Here is a 20724-nt window from a genome sequence, read left to right on the forward strand (position 1 = left end):
AATAGCCACCATCCTTTCCCATCTTAGTGTGTGGCATGATCTAGGCTGAAACACGTAAGTGGCTGGTAACAGCAATGGCACATTCCACAGTTCACATTACTGATCAAAAATCCAACCTAACTCGGCTGGTTAATATCTGATGGCTATTCATGCGGACTTGTGACATATATTCCTCAATAGACAGAGTAATCTGAAAAATCAACCCTCCTATCTAATATTTATAACAGAATTTTCTGTAAATGTGCGAGTAGAAAAAGTAATGTATTATTACATACAGCAATTGTCACCTTTGATCACATTTGAGAGATAGAGGACAGAGGCTCCTTCTATATGTTTCACTGAGCAGAAGCAGCACCCAGTGCCCAGGTTTCATAGTCCAGTATCTTAAAAACCTTTACACCAGGGCAAGGAACAGTAACCCTTTCCATTAGGTGTACAAAAGGAAGTGCTATGAAAGATGAACACATGGATGTAAATCCCTGTATAAACATTATGGCTCAGTGATTTCAAGCAGAATGGGAACTAGCTGACAACCTTTCTAAATTTTGGAATAACATCAGATACTAAACCCTTCAGGATTAAACCTCTATGAACTACGAGAAGTGAGAAACACTAAAGAACTATGAGAAAATCTGTTTACATCTGCAGAAAATAATGACAGCATGTTGAATTACCAGTCCTTATAAAATTTGTTACAAAATTCTAGGGAATGCAGTACTGTCATTTCAAAACAAGAATGATAATCTCAATTCAGCAAAATCTGAGGAATTAGAAACAGATCAAGGGTTAATCTGAGATTTGCTTGACTACGTATTTTCTATTGTAATGGGTCAACAAAACCAGCAGACAATTCAGATAATCTGGATGGTGTTAGTGTACATAAAAATTAAGGTTCACATTAAAAAATGCCTGTATTTGTGCAAATCAACTGCCTTCCATATGTTGAGGCAATTTGAATACCGATTACAGTCATTGTAGAATTCTTCCCTCTCTCATATGGAAAAAGAGTCATCCTTTCACTATTATGAAAAACATGGATATAATAGCAAAAACTCCTTCAACAGTTCCAGCAAATAGTCAACAGTTTGGTTTCCCTGTCATTATCTAACAATAACATGTACAATCATAAACTGTTTTAAAAATGTAACTTCATAGCATAGAACCATAGAATGGTTTGGGTTGGAAGGGACCTTTAAAGGTCATCTAGTCCACCCCCCCTGCCATGAGCAGGGACATCTTCAACTAGATCAGGTTGCTCAGAGCCCCGTCCAGCCTGACCTTGAATGTTTCCAGGGATGGGGCATCTACCACCTCTCTGGGTAACCTGTTCCAGTGTTTACAAAACATATGATCTACATCTTCCATAAGCAGCCCTTTGACATGGCAAAGTCAGAAATACAGTTGCACCAGGGATGGAAAGAGAGTGATTATGATGCCTGTTTTCCATCGGTACATAAGAACTTGGTTTTATTGTCGCAGAAAGAGGTCCATTTTCATGATACTGTGAAGTCTACAGAAATAATCCCTTTCACTACCATATTCACTTATACCATACAGTGCCATTCTGATTTTATTTGCGTGTTATGATGGTGTAAGTACCTATTCTTTGCCAGAGCAGAAAATCTTCAGATGTAATTTCCCACACTGTGAAACTGATGACATGTAACTGAGGATTTGCCTTAAACTTGCCATTAACCACCTCATTATGCGGCCTCTGAGCTTTTCTCTGCATTTCAACTGCCCATAGAAACTGGCTTTAGGCGATCTGTTGTCCAACATGAGAACTAGGTCTGGTATAACTGGACGTCCTGTTAATCTTGCCGCAGTGCTGACAATGTGATAGCAATTTAGGAGTGCAGCATTCAGGGTAACATCCTACAGCTTCATGGCAACAAGGGCATGAAAGCAGTGCATTGGAAATGGTTTGGATGCTCAATGTGGAGACCATAAATGGTCCAAGTTTTGTACCATACAAAGAGTGGCAACAACTAATGCACAATAGATGTTTCCTTTTGTGGGAAGCCAGATGGCTCTTATTTCAGACATGCTGCTTTAATGTCCTAAATACTATATTGGCTTTTGCTGTTCCCTGCATGACTTTGCTATTAACTGTGGTGTTTTGAAAGAAGTATGCTGCTGAAGTAGCATTGCTGTTCTCGCATATTTCACTAGTGTATTGTCAGCGTAGAGTATTGCCTCAGGGTATTTTCCACCACAGCAAGGTTAGAGCAGGACCTCTTTTTCCTCTATGCTAATGGCCTGGCCAAACCACTTGGCAGAGAGGCTGAAACAGTCAATAATATGTAGTCTGCTTACATATGTGTGAATAACCAATACTCAATCATCAGCAAAGAGCAAGCAACACAAGTCAGCAGTTATGGGACCTCTGATTTAATGTTCAGGTTAAATATTCTGGCATCTATATGGTATTGAATGTGGTTACCTTTCCTGTTGACTCAACAAAGCAAATGTTAATCAGAAGTGGCAAAGGATGCAATCTGTTTTGTGACCTCTTTGACAATAAAGGGTTCTGGAAGGCCATCCTGATCAAGAACCTTTATCACCACGTCACTGTGAAGCATGAAGAATATTCAAAGTCCTTTCCAGGCTGCTGAATTTGCACAAAAGCCTCCATACACTTCCAAAGTCGACAGCACTGAAAACCACACACAGGGTCATAATTCTGTTGCATTTACCTGGCTACAAAAATCGCTTTAACAGTGCCTGTAACTGCCTCCTGCTCTGACAGACAGATGTGCAGTAACCACATCATTTCTAGAAAGATTGTCCCTCCTGCAAGGTCCACCTGCATACCCTTCTGGTCAGGATCTTTCCAGAAATAGTGTGGTTAGCACACAACTTCCCATCAGAGCAGAAAGCAGTCTGCGCTCCTGAACTTCAGAGCCATTGTCTCCTTACACAGCTGACAAAGCATCAATCTCTGTATTCGAGTAATTTGGCAGCAGTGCCAATCAACCATACTGACTTGCTCTGCAACACATTTGACAGTGTTTAGGAAGTGCTACTATGCTTGGCAATGCTGCTCCTTGTTTCTAGATGACTAGCTGTAGAACTTCACTTAGCACTCTGTCAGAGATGACAAGCAAATAGTTTAATAAACCCTCGTAATGTTCATGACAATGAGGTGGAACTTCTTTTCATTTAGTTAAAAGTGTTTGATTAGATAGAGAGAAACACAGTGACGCTGATTTTAGGGCCATAAATGGTTTTCATAAAAATCAATAAGCACATTTCAGATTTAGATGTTGCTGAAGTTCTTCTGCGTTCTTTGGGCATCATTCTCTTCTGAGACGAAGTTCTGCTTGCACTTCCTGTCCAGGTGCACAGTAAGCAGCTTTGTTGCTCAAAAATATTTTGTCTCCTATTCAAAATATCTCTGTTAGGTAGCTGTTAATACAAGGACGGATAATTGCAAAGATTATCAACTCTGCACTAAGATGTCGCATACTGATATAACATTTTATGTTTGTTTTTTGTAGCTGGACTGAAGCAGTTTTGACCTTGAGGTTCCATTTCTTCTAGCAGTTTCAAACGTGACCTCGAGACCTTTTGGCTGCACCTGAAGATGGTGAAGACTATCTCCCCTTGCCTTTCACTAGTACTTCTCTCCAGCACATACTGTAATTTCTACCCTGCTTTCAGAACTGCTCGTGCAATTGTTCTAACTTAGGAAACATTTAAAATTATTTTGACTGACTACGTTAAGATAGTTAATTTTGGCTAATCTCAGTGAGATCAGTCATTTGTAACAGCAATAGCAATGAGCTGCTGACAGGCACTTTTTCCATCAGGTCTGTAGCCACCAGCCATACATACTCTCTAAGAATTTGATTTTCTATCTGTGTTGGCTTATGTGTGATCTATCTAAATCAACTCCTCATTATTAATGATCATATCATCAATCTGACACATACCTGATTTTTACTTCACCAGTGCTAACTTGTAGCATAGTAAGGAAGCTGCCACTATTTCAATATTGAATGCATCCGGTGTCTTCTGTAATAACAGCACATCAGAGCTATGGGACAGTGTTGACCAGCTAGGGCTCAGAGCTTACTATCACTGCTGGAGTGCCATTCAAGTTTTCGTTACCACTTCCAAAACAATCTAGGACTTTCCCACAAACTTCCAAATCCAATAAATGTGTGTATATTAAAAACTTCCACCTTTTCCTGGAACTAGTTTCAAACATGACTGATTTTGACCTCATCCAGTTTAAACTGTAGTTTCTGCACCGGCACTAAGAATGGTGTTAAGATACCTGTACGTAGGGATATTTCTAGCATCAGCAATTGTTTGCTTTATTGGGTACAGAATTCCACTTACATGTCAATGATGTGTATGGCAAAACCTACTCTGGACTGTCAGTGTCGACATGCCCACTCGTGGAGAAAGCTTCATTCTGGCTGAAGACTACTGACTGGATGTAAACACAATTAATTCCTAGAGACCCCTTTCTCCTCCTTTCTTTGAAAAGGTGAAACACTGCTGTCCCTCAATGAGGCTGCTCTAAAGCTCTGCTGCTGCACAGATAAGTCAAACTCCTGTCGCTCCTGGGCCAAACATGCACATGAGATGCCTGTGATAGACTGTTAGAGGCAGCAATCTCTGCCTGTTCCACCTCACACGCTCTTCAGACCCAGGCATTGCAAGGGACCATTTTATCCAATGGCATAGATAATCACAATATAAAATGAAAGTGGGGACATGCTGTCCAGGTGAAATGGGGCTAAAGAGTCCAGTCTTATCAGGTGATGACAGAGTTTATCTTCTCTAAACACTTATAAAATCACTTATGTCCAAAAATCACCTTAAATATGACACAAAGAAGGTAGTAAAGACATAAGAAAAAGTAAGAAATTATGAAAGAAGAGAAAAAAAGGGGAGCTAAAATAAAAAAAACATTGCAGTATTAGCAAATGGCCATTTTAAATGGTCATTTTAATTGCATATCTATTAGCAGGGGAATCAAGGATTTTCTTTTGCAGTTAAAAGTCTAACGGGTTTTGTAAAAACAGTAAATTTCTACCTTTATGTCTCCATATTTTTTAACAATGGATGCAAAACAGTCAATGCCCACAATGTGATTCATCTGAATCTGAAATAATATTTATAATGGCTGAAGAGACCTAAGAAACCAGGCACCTACTAAAAGAGCATGTATGCTAAGCTGCTGATCTTTCACCTAGAGCAGGTAACGTATCAACATTCATTCTCTAATATTTAAATATAAACTAGAATACTCTATCTGAATTCTTACATTTAAAATTCTTATTCTTTAGGAAACCCTGAAGGTTCCCAAGATTTCAATATGCTTACAGCATCTGCACAAAGTAAGTCATTAAGTGTCCAGGCCAAAAGAAATACCTAAACATTTCAAAACCAAGGAAAGCTAATATTTATTATATCTTTGGACTAAAATTTTCTTCATTCTAATGGTTGATTTTTTAAAACACATTGAAATCTATCACTAGTGTTTCCTCTTACAAACTTACTGATTTTAAAAAAAGCTAACTTTCAAAACCAAGCTAAATTTAACAAAAGAATGTTTGCATGTAATACACTTATCCACTATGAAATGTATTTAAAAATAAAGTTCTCTAGTAAAGCCATTAAATTTACTAATTGTATTTACTAGATTTACTCATCCATGAAACTTTTCTGACCAAGAACAGTCAACTACTCTTTCAAAACATAGTAATAAACCCATATTCCTGAAGACTGAGGACAGGGGCTGGAAACTGGAAAATACTTCTGATCATAATTATTCTCAAATACAGTTAAAACAAATGGTTCAGCTCAGGCAATGTTATAAGCATAAAAAACATTAGGTAATTCAGAGTTTTTTGCTGTTACCCTCAGAAAGAACCCTTATTTCTTACACATGTCAAGTGACAAGCAGAAAAGGGTACTTCTCTTTGGTGCTTTATAATAAAGAACGGGAAACACATTCTCTGAAAATTGTTGTCCCATGCATATCAATCAGGTAGCTTCACCTAATAAATGCTGCTGTTACATTAAATTCCTTTTTACTAAAATCAAATTTTGGTAATTGAATTCCATGATTTTGTTACTCTCTGCACATATATGAAAATACCCACATTATAGGTTTTGCATCTGGAAATCTGAGGTGTCTCTCAGTTAACTGCTTTTTTTATAACCATCATCAAATATTCCATCAAAGGATCATTCAATTTTTTATTTACAACGAAAGGTATCACTTATCAGAATTGGCAGATGTGGTTGCTCGGTGAGCTACTGCAATTTCACATACAAAAGAGGAAAATATACCACGCTAATATTCTGTTTCCATCTTCGAAAAGCTCAGCAAGTCAGTTAAAATCTCCTCTTTGTGAGATAAAAGATATTATGCAAAACACCACTAAAGTTTGAACATACTAATAGCTTTTTCCTATGAATGAGTGAAAACAAAGATGTGACTTAGGCAACATCTGCATTCTTCTCTGAATTTATATTGCCACTTAGGTCTCCAGTGCCTATTATGATGGTACAGCTAAAAGTCATTGTAGGAGCATTGATCCAAACATAAAAACAACAGTGGAAGAAGCTTCGTTTCATATACATTTAGCATCTGACATCTTCCCTCATTTCTGCATTAATCAGTAACAGACATATCTGAGCATCCTGCTACAGGAGGTGATTTGACTTTCGCAAATTTCCCTAAGAGCAGAAACATCATCAGGAACAATTTCAAGGAAATAATTATGGTCTAGACAGATTTATGACTTCTAAAGACCTAATCCAAAGCACATTAATGTCAGTGGAAGGACTCCCATTGACATCAAAGGCCTTTGGATCAATCCCCAACTGCTGTGGGAATTAATTCAGAGCAATAATGATGGTGGACTAAATGCACACTTGCAGTTGAAATGCTACCACCCAGACCTTTTTATTCCTCAAATCAGATTAAAAAGTCATTTTCTGCTATTTCACAATTACTTCCAGATGCGCATCATCTCCAATGGCATTTTCATCCATCTGTATGAACCAAACATGCACAGAGATAGAGGAGTTCCACACTGCCTGAACTAATAATACAAATGAAAACCATAAGGGAAAATAATTTTGGAGGTGATGAAGTTCATGTTTTAAACACGAAGTGAGAAACCTTGGACTCCATTTATTCTTTCTAACTACTTTGGGATAGAGCTGCCAGGCCCACCACTTCTTTATTTACTGCCACAGAAGATTTCTTCTAATTACATTTTTAATATTTTTTTCTAGTCCTCTAAAACAAAACAAAAGAATACATGTAAATCAGCGTTAGCCTCAAACTTGGCAGCCTAAAAACTGTCAGAAATGTCAACTTCATATACTCTCTGCTTAATAACAGCTCTGCTGTCCCTTCTGTCCTCTTAAACATCTATTTACATGCTAAATAATTTGAAGCATCACTCTTCTCTGACCATGTTAATCTAGTTTCATTCCCTTACCAGTCGATAACATTTTAGATTGTAAAATCAAATGCCAATGTTGTGTGCTAGTGGAAACTCATTCAAATTTTTACACAAACTCAACTCCAAGATGTGACTGATCAGTCATCAACACTGTGTGTTACTCTGAAGTGCATGCTATGGGAATCAGGCATGTTTTATTCACTCCTCTAGCAATACTTTGGTTAGGCAGGTTCAGTTATCACATATTCATTGTGATATGAGCACGTTATGGACTGGTTGAACTCTGCCTTACCAAATTAGTTTTAGTAAGTTTGAGAACTTTCTGGAGGAAATTATATGTGACACTTTTTTTGTCAAATAATGCACATTTCCTAGCGTAACTCCATCTTTCAGTTCCTAATGAATATCTGACCTATTACCTAAGTCTCTGTACCCTTCTCTGCACTTCAGAAAACAAGATATTTTTTTCTCCTTCTTCAGTTACTATATGTGTGGGAAACCAGATTATTAGTGACTGGGTAATGCTACTACCCAGATTCAAAAAATAACGAAGCAGTGAACAATTAACTGTTTTGGGTTTTTCTGAAACAAATTGATGCTGATCACTGGTTACTAAAAGCATCTGAATGGGACGGGAATTCACGTTGACAGAGGAAGGCAGTATTGGCTAAAAGTATCCAAAGAATTAAAATGGTTCAGTTAATACATTTTCTGGGCTATACTTGTAATGGAAACAGTGCTTTAGGTATGTCCTATCCACCACCTGTGTCACAAGGAGTTTTTTTTAACCTGGTTTCCTCAGGAATCAAAGCTTATGTGAACAGACTGTGTACGTGTGCAACTTTCATACCCTCTCGTCACATCTATTGGGACTCTCTTGGCCACTTCAGTCCAATCTGCAGAAGGGCAAAAGTCACAAAGTCATTAAATTCTTACAAGCTTTGTGGAAATAGGTGTCCAGATAAAGGGGGAATCCTGTTATTACCCTAAATCAGGGCCATCAAAGAATCACTCTGGCATTCATCCTTCAGCTGCAAGTACACAGGAACTGCTCAGGAGACTACTTTTTAATCTGGTGCTGTTCCAATGTTTTCTTCCATGAAAAATTAACTCAGTGTATTTTAATACACCAGACACTACTAAGCCTCTCAGCTTACTCTAAAAACATTTCTTCAAGAGACACCAAAAGCAGCAACGTACTTTAGTCATGATCTGACACCATCTTTTAGATGAGTTCACACTTCAGTGCATTTTGTTATCACAAGCACACGAGAACATTGCACCTGGAATATACGGACTGAAAAAGTATGAGCGCTTCAATTTAAATTTGCTGACTTTCATTAGTTTGACACCAATAAACAAACTATTCCATCAGTTCTCAAAGGTAGAAGGCAACCCATGGGAACAATACGTGCAAAACCCTTTATGCATTAAAATACATGTAAATTATGTTAATAGGGAACTGCCCAAGCAAAAAAAAAATTAGTCGGGAAATAACACATTTAAGTAAGTTAAATTATCAAGATTATAATTTCAGGGATATGAACTTCTCTGGCACCAAACCATGACATTACTACCATATTTTTTTCCATCTTTACATCTTAGCAGCGTGAATATACACAGTAGATAACACCAGACTCTTGAATGAGGTAAAATGAGAAAGTACCTTTGCTGGTAATACTGAACTTCACTACCAGGGAAATTTTGTCTTGCCTTTACATGCACCTTTAATGTCATTCCTCTCCCCCTCTTCCACCCCAGCTCTTTATGATTTTAATGCCTTTTCAACATGTTCAAGGCAAAATTCTGTTTGGCCAGCCGTAGGCTGCTTCAAGTCACAGGAGGTGACACAGAACTACACGCTACTTTTATAACTGAATACATAGTTTAGACAATTTGCTGGATTTTAAAAGGGTACATTAGCTTTACTGGGGTACATTAGGTAAGGTGAGACAGTCCTCTTTTCCTTATGAATGTATTACAAATGTATTACAAATATTACAATTACCAGACAAGTCCTAGGTCAATGATTCAAAGCAAACTTACACACTACGAAAAAATCAGCATAACCAGATGAACATATACGTAAAACAATATATTACGTATACTTTTCTTCAAGGACAACAAATTGTGGTATTATTTTTACAATGAAAACATGGGAAAAAATTTCAGTATCAGCTTTTTAAAAACTGTTTAGAATACCAGTATAACCATTTGAGAGGTATGAATGTACGTGACTCTGAAGCGATGATTCCTTATTAAACGCATTCCTTCAGAGCAAGAGAAAGCATTTGCTCCTAATGTTGCCTTCCCTCACGTTTCACATCTATCAATTAAAATAAAGTCAGAGAAAACATTTTTGTTTTTAGTTCCACATCCAAGGAGTATAGTACAGGCAATGCAGTTTCTTCACGAAAACATGTCTTTAGCCAGAGCAGCAAAGCCAAGATTTATAGCACGACTGGAAGAAACGTGCTACTCATTTCCCCTTTCCTTCAGACTACAGCCATTGGGGTGCAGGTGACTGTTATGGCAGAAGAAGGCATACAAGCAACCACCAGGACTATTGCTCCCGTCAACATTGCTTTGACATCGGTGGACTGAATACGGTTAATTAAAAAGTAATTTCCTTGTAAGCCAGGTGGACTCCTTCCCCATTTTGTTATTACTATCCAGAAAATTTATGATAAGAGACACCACTGCTCTCCTCTTCCTCATTCCATACTTCTGCAGTATTTTAGGATATTTCTGAGCCTTTCAAGACTCTCCCTTGACTCAAATCCCAGCAATACACGCTTGTGGTACATAAATATTTGTTTATGCAAATATATTTTAATTCAAACATTTAATCTTGCCAGGTAAACATAAGAAAGATAATGCTGATGTACTTTTCACAGAAGACTCAGCCCATGGTTTTAATTTCCTGTTTTTATTAGCTTACCTCAGTTGACGAAAATATTAACGCATCTTGAGAAGTACATTTTATTTTCTGGTTTCTCAAGAAAACGCTTTGTTGCTACCACCTCATTAGAGGCATCAGCTTTTAATTGGAACAAGTTTTAAACTGAAAGGAGCAATGGAAAGAATGGTGCTGAGGTGCCACTACAGTACTTTAAATGCTTGCTTGCTCATATCTAAAGTTGTTTTTATGCTGAGTATCAATATGCAATTAGAAAGAGACAATGTAAGTAGTGCTGGGCCTCTGCAGAGTACTCTTTCAGCATTTGTAAGCTCCTTTCTTGTTTATGCTGCTGGAGTCTATCAAACAACTCTCATGTTGACACAATCAAGCTACCAAAATGAATGGCTATAAATACAGTCAAAGCAAAAGATAACAATAAGCAGAACAACTGAGTCCTCATTTGAAGATGAAACAGCATTTCTGAGTGAGCAGTATGTGATTAACCCACCGTATGTGGGGTCAATATGATTTATTCTCACAGCTATGCAGCCAGTCTTAGCCCTGGGCCTCGCTTGCTATCAAAGACACGAGCCTTCCTCAAATCAACCCTCCCCTATGTCTAGCTAACACTCTGAGCTCTTACTTAGGAAAATTAACTATCGTGTCCTTTGTTTAAATTATTTCCACCCCTGCTTGGAAATAACTGTTAGCATAACAGTCGGTTTACCAAGTATGCTTTCTAGTCCCCAGTTCATCTATCTGCTGCCTGCAATGCTCCAGAAGCCTAAAAACAGATCTTGAAAACCACAGACAGGGAAAACAAAGGAGTACTTATTTTGTCTAAATTCCAAGTATTGCTAGAACAGTACTCTCTTGGCCCAATACCAAAGAATAAAAAGCGGAGCCCATTACATTTTAAGACAATCAAGTGGTTCAAAATAGAGGGACAGTACTGGCTTTGGTTCAAACATTTAACACAAACTCCACGTTTCATTAAAAAAAAGCTACTTTGCTTGGGAGGGATGAACCTCTTACCTTTTGTAGCTATTCGAACACACTGAGTTTTGGTTTCCTGTTGAGGAGGGAAAAGAAAACAGTCAGATCAGGTTGTTTTTTCTTGCCCTCCCCATTCCATAAATTAATCCGAGATCTGCTGATCAGCTGGGGCAAGCAAACAAGGTGGCTCAGGGCTCTGGACTTAGCAGGAGAGAAGAGGCTGAGTGATTTTGCCTTTACAAAAGCTGGATGAAATCTAGACATTGATCTGTACTATCCAGGATAATGGTGGGGAGAAAAGGTGCAGGACAGCTTAGATGTAGCCAAATTTCAGATTATTCAAATCAAATGGAAATCATGCCATAAAAATACCAAGAGAGGGTGCAGTGGAAGGAAAGGGGAGGACTGGTGCTCCTGTTTATTTCATGGCACAGAAATCCCAAGCCAGCGTTGACCTCCAACAGCACCATGCAGCAAAGAAGGTACATTTGTTCAGCACTGTGTCCAAACTAACTTGTTGTGCTGCATTCTGATTGTCTTGAATAGATGCACCTGAAGCATGTCAGCAACATGCTCCCTCATGCTTCTGAGTGTGGGATTAGCGTAGAAGCAGCCCAGGTATCCCTTCACATATAAGACAGTTAATCTACAACCTATATAATCTGCCCAGGAAAGACAGTGATTTGACAGTGATGTGCTTCACAACAAGTTGCACATGCAAAGACAATTTTTATGTTTTTACTTCCCTCCCCCCAAAAGTTTGGTCAGCAATTGAAACAAGTGAACAGAGAAATGACATGGTTATGCACAGTTTGGACAACTTGGAACAGATGAGGGTCAGTCATAAATGGGTTTTCTGACTTTTTTGTACAATGTGCAGTCATTTTAAAGGCAAACATACTGAAATAGCATAAGGTTGCATGAGAGGATGCAGCTGCTGCTGTATTAGATCACTCTAAACAATATTAGCATGTAATTAGAAAATATAATAATGACAGTTTCATTCTATAAAAATATGCTCCCTCTAGTACTGCACCCCGCAGCACTCCATCCCTGAATACATCCCCTGGGATCTCTCTCCTGTTGGAGATTCCCAGGCAACAGGTAAAATATCTTGATGCTGTTTTGTAAACACAGCTCATACAGAATGAGCAAAGCTGTGAGTTTAAGCTTCCCATAAGTGTTCCATAAAGACAATATTTCAATCTAAATGAAAGCCCTGCAAAGTTTATTGATATAATCTTACCTAATTAGCATTCTCCCCAGTTACTGGATTTACTTGTCCACTTTCATTCAAAATGTCTGTGACGATCACAGAGTAACCCTCATCCCAACCCCACAGTGTCTTTTAGAGCATACTCTACTTCCCTTTGACTATTTTGGTGAACCCACTGCTTTAGAGTAAAGCACCCGTTTAAATGTTCTGCAGCTCAGAGGTTATCTTACAACCACTAGATCTGTGTCCTGGCAGAATGCAGGGCAGTCCACCCAAACCCTCCCTCCCAAATCCCTCTAGGAACAGAAATCTGATATAAAGTTTTAAGTCATACCAGAGAAAACCATTTTAGGATTAAACTCTCCCACAAGCTGAAATCAAGTTAAAGTGAATAATAACATCTTCTACTCATCTTCTACTTATCTGTCAAAATGTAAAATCCAAAATAAAGATCTATTTTTGTATTTAATATTTTTGTTTTACTTTTCCCTCCCATTTATTTATTGGGGAATAAAACAAATGTCCTTACAATTTAGTCAGCTGGAAGCCAACATAAGCAAAGGGAATATATGTAGCAGGTGAGGGAAATATGAATGAGTGACTAGCAGTTACCTTTTATTTCACTTTGTTTGCTTCATACAGGTCTATAGATAAGAACTAGAAAGAGGGAACCGTCTCTTCATTCAGAAAAAGCCTCCAGTTCTCAAGCAGCTCCAGTACAGTTTCATTAGCTCCTGCTTTTTCCCCATTCTGATTTGATGTGTATGCAATTTTCATAACCATAGGGAGAAGGTCAGATTTTCTTCAAAAGGCTCCAAGCCAAGGCCGTCTGTTAGCTAGGATTTGTTTAGTCACTGCAGGCCCCCAAACGTAAGGAAGGGTAAACATGGCTTCTTCTCCCTTCCAGTGGCTCTGGTGTGTGGCTCAGCTCTCGATCTGGCTGTTCTTTCTAGCTCCTTTCTGCCCTGCCTGGACACTTCCTATGGAGATTCTTATGGACATATTACTGCAATTTCCTTCAGATTTCTAAATTATAAATACAAAATTTAATTTTTTAAATATCTGAAGCTTCTGTGCTTACGATCTTTTCCCTCCTCACCAATCATTCCCCCTCTCCCAATTTTTCATTTATGAGAGGAAAAAACATTCAAGAGCAACAGCACAGGGCTTGCAGAACCACAGCTGTTCTTCCCACCTGGAACCACGCTCCCTGGCGCTTTTCCCCCTTCCATATGCATAAAGAGCCAGCAGCAGTACTCAGCGACAGAGTTAAAAATGAAAGACCAAGGAGGTAATGAAGGTGAGCGACAGCCATACTCTTACCACTGCACAGCAGTGGAGCAAGCCTCAGGTACACCTTTTCAGAAAGGCTCTTGAAAACACATCGTGGGTCTGGAGTTACTCAAAAGTTTGTGACATTTTATTAGCCTGCTGAGAAGCCTATGTTCTGTTTATCCTGCAGTAATTTAATCTTCTGAAGTGTGCAAGTACTGAGAATTTGGGAAAGGGCTGTGGATGTTATTTACCGAGGAGGCAGAGTCACAATTACTTCGCTGAGACGATTACTACAAGATGTATTAAACTCTCGTCTAGGAGCAGTTACTATGATACAAGGGCGGTGTGAAACATGAATGGCACACTGCCATGCTGTCACAGCACGGAAGGGATTACAGCCATGCCACTGCCAACACCTACCTATGTCCAACTTTGACAGTCCTAATTGTCACCATGGGCATGTCTTTGACTCCTTCCAGGAGAAAGGTGTGGTTGGCACTTACCTTCTCAACGCTGCTCATGGCCTGGAAATAGATGTTGTAGCCTTTCCTAGGAGCCAGTGGCGGGTTCCAGAAACCCTGGTAAGTCCTGTTGTCACCCACAGTAAAGGGGGCTGGCTCCGGCAGGTTTCCTGGGGGCAGCTCAGCAGCAAAGTAATACGGTGACCCTCCGCTAAGAGCGGTCTGATAGGTGATGGGGATTTGGTAGCACTCCATGGCACCCGTTTCTCGCTTTGTTCGGTGTGGGTGCAGCTCCTCAACAACGATCTGGTAGGCACTAGTGAAACAGAGGAAGACCAGCATATCTGTAAGGTCACCTGCTAGGGTGAACTCTCTAGTTTTATAAAAATATTAACCCAATTGCTTTGCATAAACTTTAAAAAAAAAAAGAAAAAAGGAAAAGACAGCAGATGCATGGATGCAGAGAAGAAACAAAGGCTTGAAATAAAGTAAAGCTATCTAATTCAGCCATTGGAAAGAAGCAGCATCCATTTTTTTCAGGAAAAAACAACAATACAAATCTATACACAACTTCCTAACAATGTTTTTTTTTTTTTTTTAAAGGCTTTTTTCTTTTGGAGAAACACAGGAATGAATCTAACTTTAAACTACAATAGATTAAACTCTTGGCTAATCGGAAGCATCTGAAGTTAGCATTTTCCTTTGAAACAATATTAGAGAAAGCTGAGCTTCAAGGCCCAACATAATGACTGCCTCCAGGCTGTGCTTGAAGCACCAATTTGCAGTTGTCATATCATTTGAGACAGAATGTGCTGACAGGCTTCTCCATCTCTTGACCTTGCTGTGGCTCCTATCTTGGCTCAGAGCTATGCAGATGTAAAGTACAAGTGACATGCTATAATACAAGCACAGATGGACAGAAATCTGTCCATTCCACCAAAATAGACTGCCTCATTCCTCTACAGTTGTCAATGATAAAACGTTACAAATTGCTGAAGCAGATGGCATTTGGCCTATTAAAACGCCATCCCAACCTCCCAATACCTCTCTCGAAATGGTCCATGGCTTGGTCACTTTTCAAAATCACCTGCTCAAAATAGAACAGGTAATTATAATTCTTCCTTCTCCTTTAGGGGAACTACCTAACTGCAGGATGTTACCAACTCATTATCAGCTTCCTCTGCACTGCAGAAGTACAGAACTTACACACTGAGAGCAGGAGGCAATTGTTCAGTTTATAAGAAAAAAAGAAAAGAAAAAAAGTTTTTTGGATTTTAAGAACTCTATGTATGCATACACGCATACACACACACGTGTATACATGCACACAATTTCTCATTTATATGCAGATACATTTGAGGACCTTATGAAAGATTAGTAAGGAAATATACCTAAGCATGTAGACAAGACCTGAAGCTATTCAATTAAACTGGCAGAATTGCCTGTCTTGGTTTTGTTTTAAAGATTTCTAAACAGAAAAAGTAAAACTGAAGAGAGTTCTGGAAGTGTCACTGCATTGCTGCAGGGACTCCAAAAGGCAAAGGCAAAGACAACCCTCCTCATTTCAGAACTTATGGGGCAGCATTAAATTACTTTGTCAATTTTCTCTGCTACTACTGCCCAGAAAACCCAATAACTGTAGTGGCAGAGATGAAGCATGATACTGGGGAATGGAAGAAAGGAGAGAAGAAAAAATAAGAAATTAGTTTCACGTCTTTCTTGAGCTGAAAGAAGTTAGCATTCCCTTTTCCTAGCACCTAAAAAATTAAGGAGGAAAGCCTCTCCCCTTTCTAGGTGACCGAGAGGAATATAAAAAGTCACCCCATTTTTGAAACTCTAGGTAAAAAGAAGAACGTAAACAAAAAAATGATGAGTTAGTTCCAGGGATCTCTGTTTCTCATAAACTGTCTGTGAACTGAGCTGGGTTATAAATCATCTTCTGTGGTAACCTCAATGTATTAACCATTACCAGTTAATGCGGCCTGCACCAACAAATCACTTCCACAAGACCCCTGCGCACCCAGAATCTTTCTTTATGCTTCAAAATTAATGTACTAGCAAAAAATCCTAAAAGCATCGATATTTTACAAACTTGACAGGATGGAAAATATTAAAAATAATTTTTTTTTATAATGTCCCAAGGGAAGAAATGACCACCGGTGTTCATCTCCTCCCTGGCCTGGCCCTGGACCCAGGCAGGGTTAAAACCACCGCTCCCGAACTGGGCAGCCAACCAACTGGAGAGTACTGGGAACGCAGACACCACGTCTCTGCTCCCTCCCTTCTGCAGCCTTCTCTCGTGAGCTGCCAACGGGCTGGGACCAACACAAATTCTGCTCTCCGAAGCGCCAGGAGAGCGGGAAACTTGTCATCTGCGACCCCCTGCCAGCTGAGGCGGAGAAAGCCAGCAGGGAGAGCGGGAGGACAGCGCGACGTCTGCCCGTGACAGAGGCAACCGCCCCTGGAACAGCCTGGTTTGTCACACAGCTCAGAAGCTGAGATCCGCCACAGTTCCCAAATTAACCCCCTTATTTCCCACTTTACAGAATAAGGGGTAAATGAGGTATCTTTTTTTTTTAAGGCGCTTATCCTTTTTAAGGGGCAAGTCTCTTCGGAGACTGAAACAAACCAAAAAATCAAAGATGAAAGGCACGAGAGTTAAATATTGAGTTAAATATTAGGTAAGTCCCTTTTAATAGCATTCTTTAAAAATATGCAGTAATTTTTGAATCTGATATAAAAGGTATAGCAAAATTTTAAGCACGAGATCACAATAAAATGTGAATGTTCTGAAAAATTTTCAAATAATTTACATAAAGTATGCTCTCATTTAAATAAAATGTTTCAAAAAATCATGCTTTCTGGGCCCCTATATCTGAAAAGTTACAAAATGTGGAGAATAAGAAATAGACATACACATTGTAGCTGTCTGCATTTACACAATTACTTTTAGTTAAAGAAAGAATAGCAAATGCCAGAAAGTCTTTAAAGTCTCCAACGAGGCTTTTAAAAAAATTTTATTTTTTAATTTTCATAAAGTATTTTTTAAATAAAAGATGTGCCTATCCTCTTTGGAAAGGGGATCTGGCAGTATTTTTCATGCAACATTATAGGCTAACAAGACACGGAGGAATACAGTCATTTACCTCTGGGCCCTTTGCAATACCATCTGTTTAAACCCATTTACTAACACTACAGTGGCCCCAAAGCAGCACTGCTACTCTATGTACACAGAATAGTGTTCGGAAAGGACACCCTGCTGTAAGATGTGAAGAAAGAAGCCAAAGTTAAATTTGCAACTTGAAAAGTGGGGTGTTCACTGGCTGCAATCGTGGTCTGGTATCAGGCTACAAGTGAAAGTTTAAAGGCTACGTACTCTGCTTATCCTTGCATTTTTACATATTACTAATCCTATCTTCAATTATTTTATGTTTTCTACACATTTTTTGTGTAACGGTGGGAATTCAATTATTGAGAGAGCTTTCTTGTGACTGGAGCTGAGGGAATTCCTACAATAGCTTTTTTTTTTCCCAGTCTTTCCATACAGCAAACGAGGAATAAAAGAGAGAAAGAAAGAAGGAGGGGTGGGAAACCTGGATGACAATACTCCTTCTCCCTGATGACTAAAATAAATTCTGAGCTATTCTGAAGAGTAATACAAATTTCAGAAGCTTCTACATGAGTTGTCAGGATCATAAAGGCCAAACAGCCAGGTAAGTGGAGAAAGTGTTGAAGATATAACAGGTGAAGAGCTCCTCTGCTGAGATTTTGCATGAGGAAATTATTTTTGATGTCAAAACCCCTTTTATTTTACTTAAGAAAACCTGCACAGAACGTCCTTATTGACCAAGACAATTACAAACAGCCTAAGGAGGCCCCTGCCAACAGACCTTCCTTTTCTCCCCTCCCTAAAAACTCAGGCTCTCAAACAGGTACTGCAGTGGTGAACACATTGTTCATACTTCAGCTCTATTCTGACTGGGCTTTAGTATCAGCTAGAGATTTCCCTCCATGCGTCTAGTGGAGACACAGCATCCTCTCCTTTGACAGGTGCCAGACTGACTGACAGCCCAAGTTACAACCTGAGCTCTTGGAAGTCCGACTGACAACTAAGTTTCAGCTGCTCCCTGCCACGGTCCCCTTAATTAGTCTTTTTGTAAAATGAAAACAACTTGATTTTGCATATGGAGGTATACGAAAAACACTTTACCAATCAAATAAAATAAATTTAATCATTAAAAAGATGTCTATGCTGATTGTGATATATGCGTTTCGTAATCTTCATCTGCAGTAGGATTTGAAAACGAAAGATTGTTTTGCTGGTGCTCAGTTAGGATCCTTCAGAAAAACTACAGTGACAAATCATGTCTTCAAATGAATCACTGAAGCACCAGTGATGCTACTGACTGGGATCTCATCCATGAGATTGATGGTGAAACGGTATGCGCTTCACAGTGAGCCTGAGCCATCCAGCCCTGTCTACCTTTGCATTTCCAGTTTGTCATTTGGTTTAAAACTTCAGGAGGCCATAAAGAATGCCAGAGATTACACGGTAACACTTGACAGGGAAGTTATTATTAGAGTAATGTTTAAACTGTGACGACTGTGGCATGTAGTGTCTTAAAGAAATGATTGACAGCCACACATAGATTACACTTGAGTTAAAAAACATCTGTTTCCTGGGGGGCTGTGCTGATGGAGAGGCTGAGGTACAACAAAATCTGATCATACTATAATTCTGTTTGTAAAAGCAAAAAAGTATCAGATTGAGCTTTTTTTTTCTTTTCTAATTTTTTTTTTTTTTTTAAACATGGACCTATTGCTATTAAATAAAATTATCTTTTGACCGTCTACATCTCCAGGGATTAAAGGACTGGGTGCAAACAAACCTTTTCAAAAAGCCAACTGTATTTTTCAGCATCAGGCTAAAGAACAGCATTTGAATCCCTTCTACTCAATCACAGCTGCAGGCACGGCGATGCATTTTTTCCCACCTACCTAGTAACACTCATTATGGCAGCAAGCCAGCTTGTAGTGGAAACACAACTGCAGCGTGGATGGAGTGAAGCTTCACTAAAACGCATCATAAAGTTTAGTGAAATGCACTGAATCAATTCAGAATTTCAGTGTGCTACATTTATCTCCCTTATTAAGAAGTTGCTGAAAAATACCTGACTGCAATACTCATAACTTCAGGAAAGGGAATAGGACCATGTCTTCTGCATTCCCCTGGAGAACACTCCTCATTCAGAGTCAGGAATAAAACACATGTTTTGTTTTAAAAATAAAGCCCAGCTCTTCGGTTATGGTGGAGGACTTATTCCTTGGCCTCCTGATGTTAGAAATTTAATGTATTCTCTTAGGTTTTAGAAATTAATTGAAGTGGAGAGGGAAAATGGGAGACAAGAAGAAAGACATATGCTTTTTTGAGAACATACTCAAACAACAATTATTAATACTCTATCAAACCATCCCTATCAAACTATCTATTAACATTTAGTACATAGATCCTTTTTGCCACCTTCATAGGCCACAGTGACAACCTTGTGCCATATGACTGAGGATGCTGTAAGGAAAATTGAGACTAAATGTGAGGTGGTGTGCTGCAAGTTTACTCTGCAGTGAGTTACTCGCCTGCCAGTACAGTGCAGAGAAACCAGAGCTCCCTGAGCCAGGTACGAGTCACCTGCTAGCCATATCCCATCATGCTACCAGTTCGTGAAAGAAAACCCCCAGGAGAGAAACCTGGGATGCGAGACTGACCCCCCTCAGGGTGAGCGGCGGGACTGAAGGCAGGAGCCCGCTGCTGTCTGCACAAATGTGCCACAGACCAGTTGGCGTAGAGAAGATGAGCACCACCGTCAGCAGATCCCAGTGGTGTCTGGCAGGCATGCTCTGGACGAGCCTACGCACCAGCCCCCTCAGGGGACCAGGCACAAGACTGAAAGAATTGGGCATGGATTAGATGAGAGAGAGAGATCACATTTCTCAAACAGGGACAGCTTTGGATATGGCCAGCAGCAGGACACCTGGAAGGCTTTAAAAGCACCTACAAAGGCGTGTAGTGAGTTTAAGCACCTGCATAACTTGGGAGCTTTTTCAGATCACAGGTCTGGTTTCTACTGTATCAATTCAACAAAACCCCTATTTTAGGAATCCAAGTCCTGTACTGAATGTAGTCCTGTACATTTTATCATTCTTCACACCCAAAAAAATCCTAGTTTTGCTCCAGGGCAAACTAATGATGCACAGGGTTACAATTTTATTTACGAATATAACACATCAATATCTCCTATAAAGGGGATGAATCTGGATTATCTTCTACGACAGAATATAAATAAATAACTTGATCATATCAATTATAACGGTGACTATATGATAAGCATATAAAAATGCTTATAGGTACGTGACTCATCCCCACAACATCCAAGTAAA

General features: G+C 39.2%; 1 protein-coding gene across 4 annotated transcripts in view; it reads right to left on the reverse strand.

The window, feature by feature from the left end:
• The window catches only part of PTPRK (protein tyrosine phosphatase receptor type K), a 418125-nt gene that overhangs the window by 59395 nt on the left and 338006 nt on the right, over positions 1-20724 (reverse strand). For all 4 annotated transcript variants that reach the window (XM_072855831.1, XM_072855828.1, XM_072855829.1 and 1 more), the window contains exons 12-13: positions 14332-14605; positions 11377-11413 (exon numbers count right to left, since the gene is read on the reverse strand). In XM_072855831.1, coding sequence (XP_072711932.1) covers positions 11377-11413; positions 14332-14605 — 311 coding nt within the window. The remainder of the gene's footprint in view (positions 1-11376; positions 11414-14331; positions 14606-20724) is intronic.

Source organism: Ciconia boyciana, chromosome 3, assembly GCF_034638445.1.
Source record: "Ciconia boyciana chromosome 3, ASM3463844v1, whole genome shotgun sequence".
In the NCBI taxonomy this organism is placed as follows: Eukaryota; Metazoa; Chordata; class Aves; order Ciconiiformes; family Ciconiidae; genus Ciconia; species Ciconia boyciana.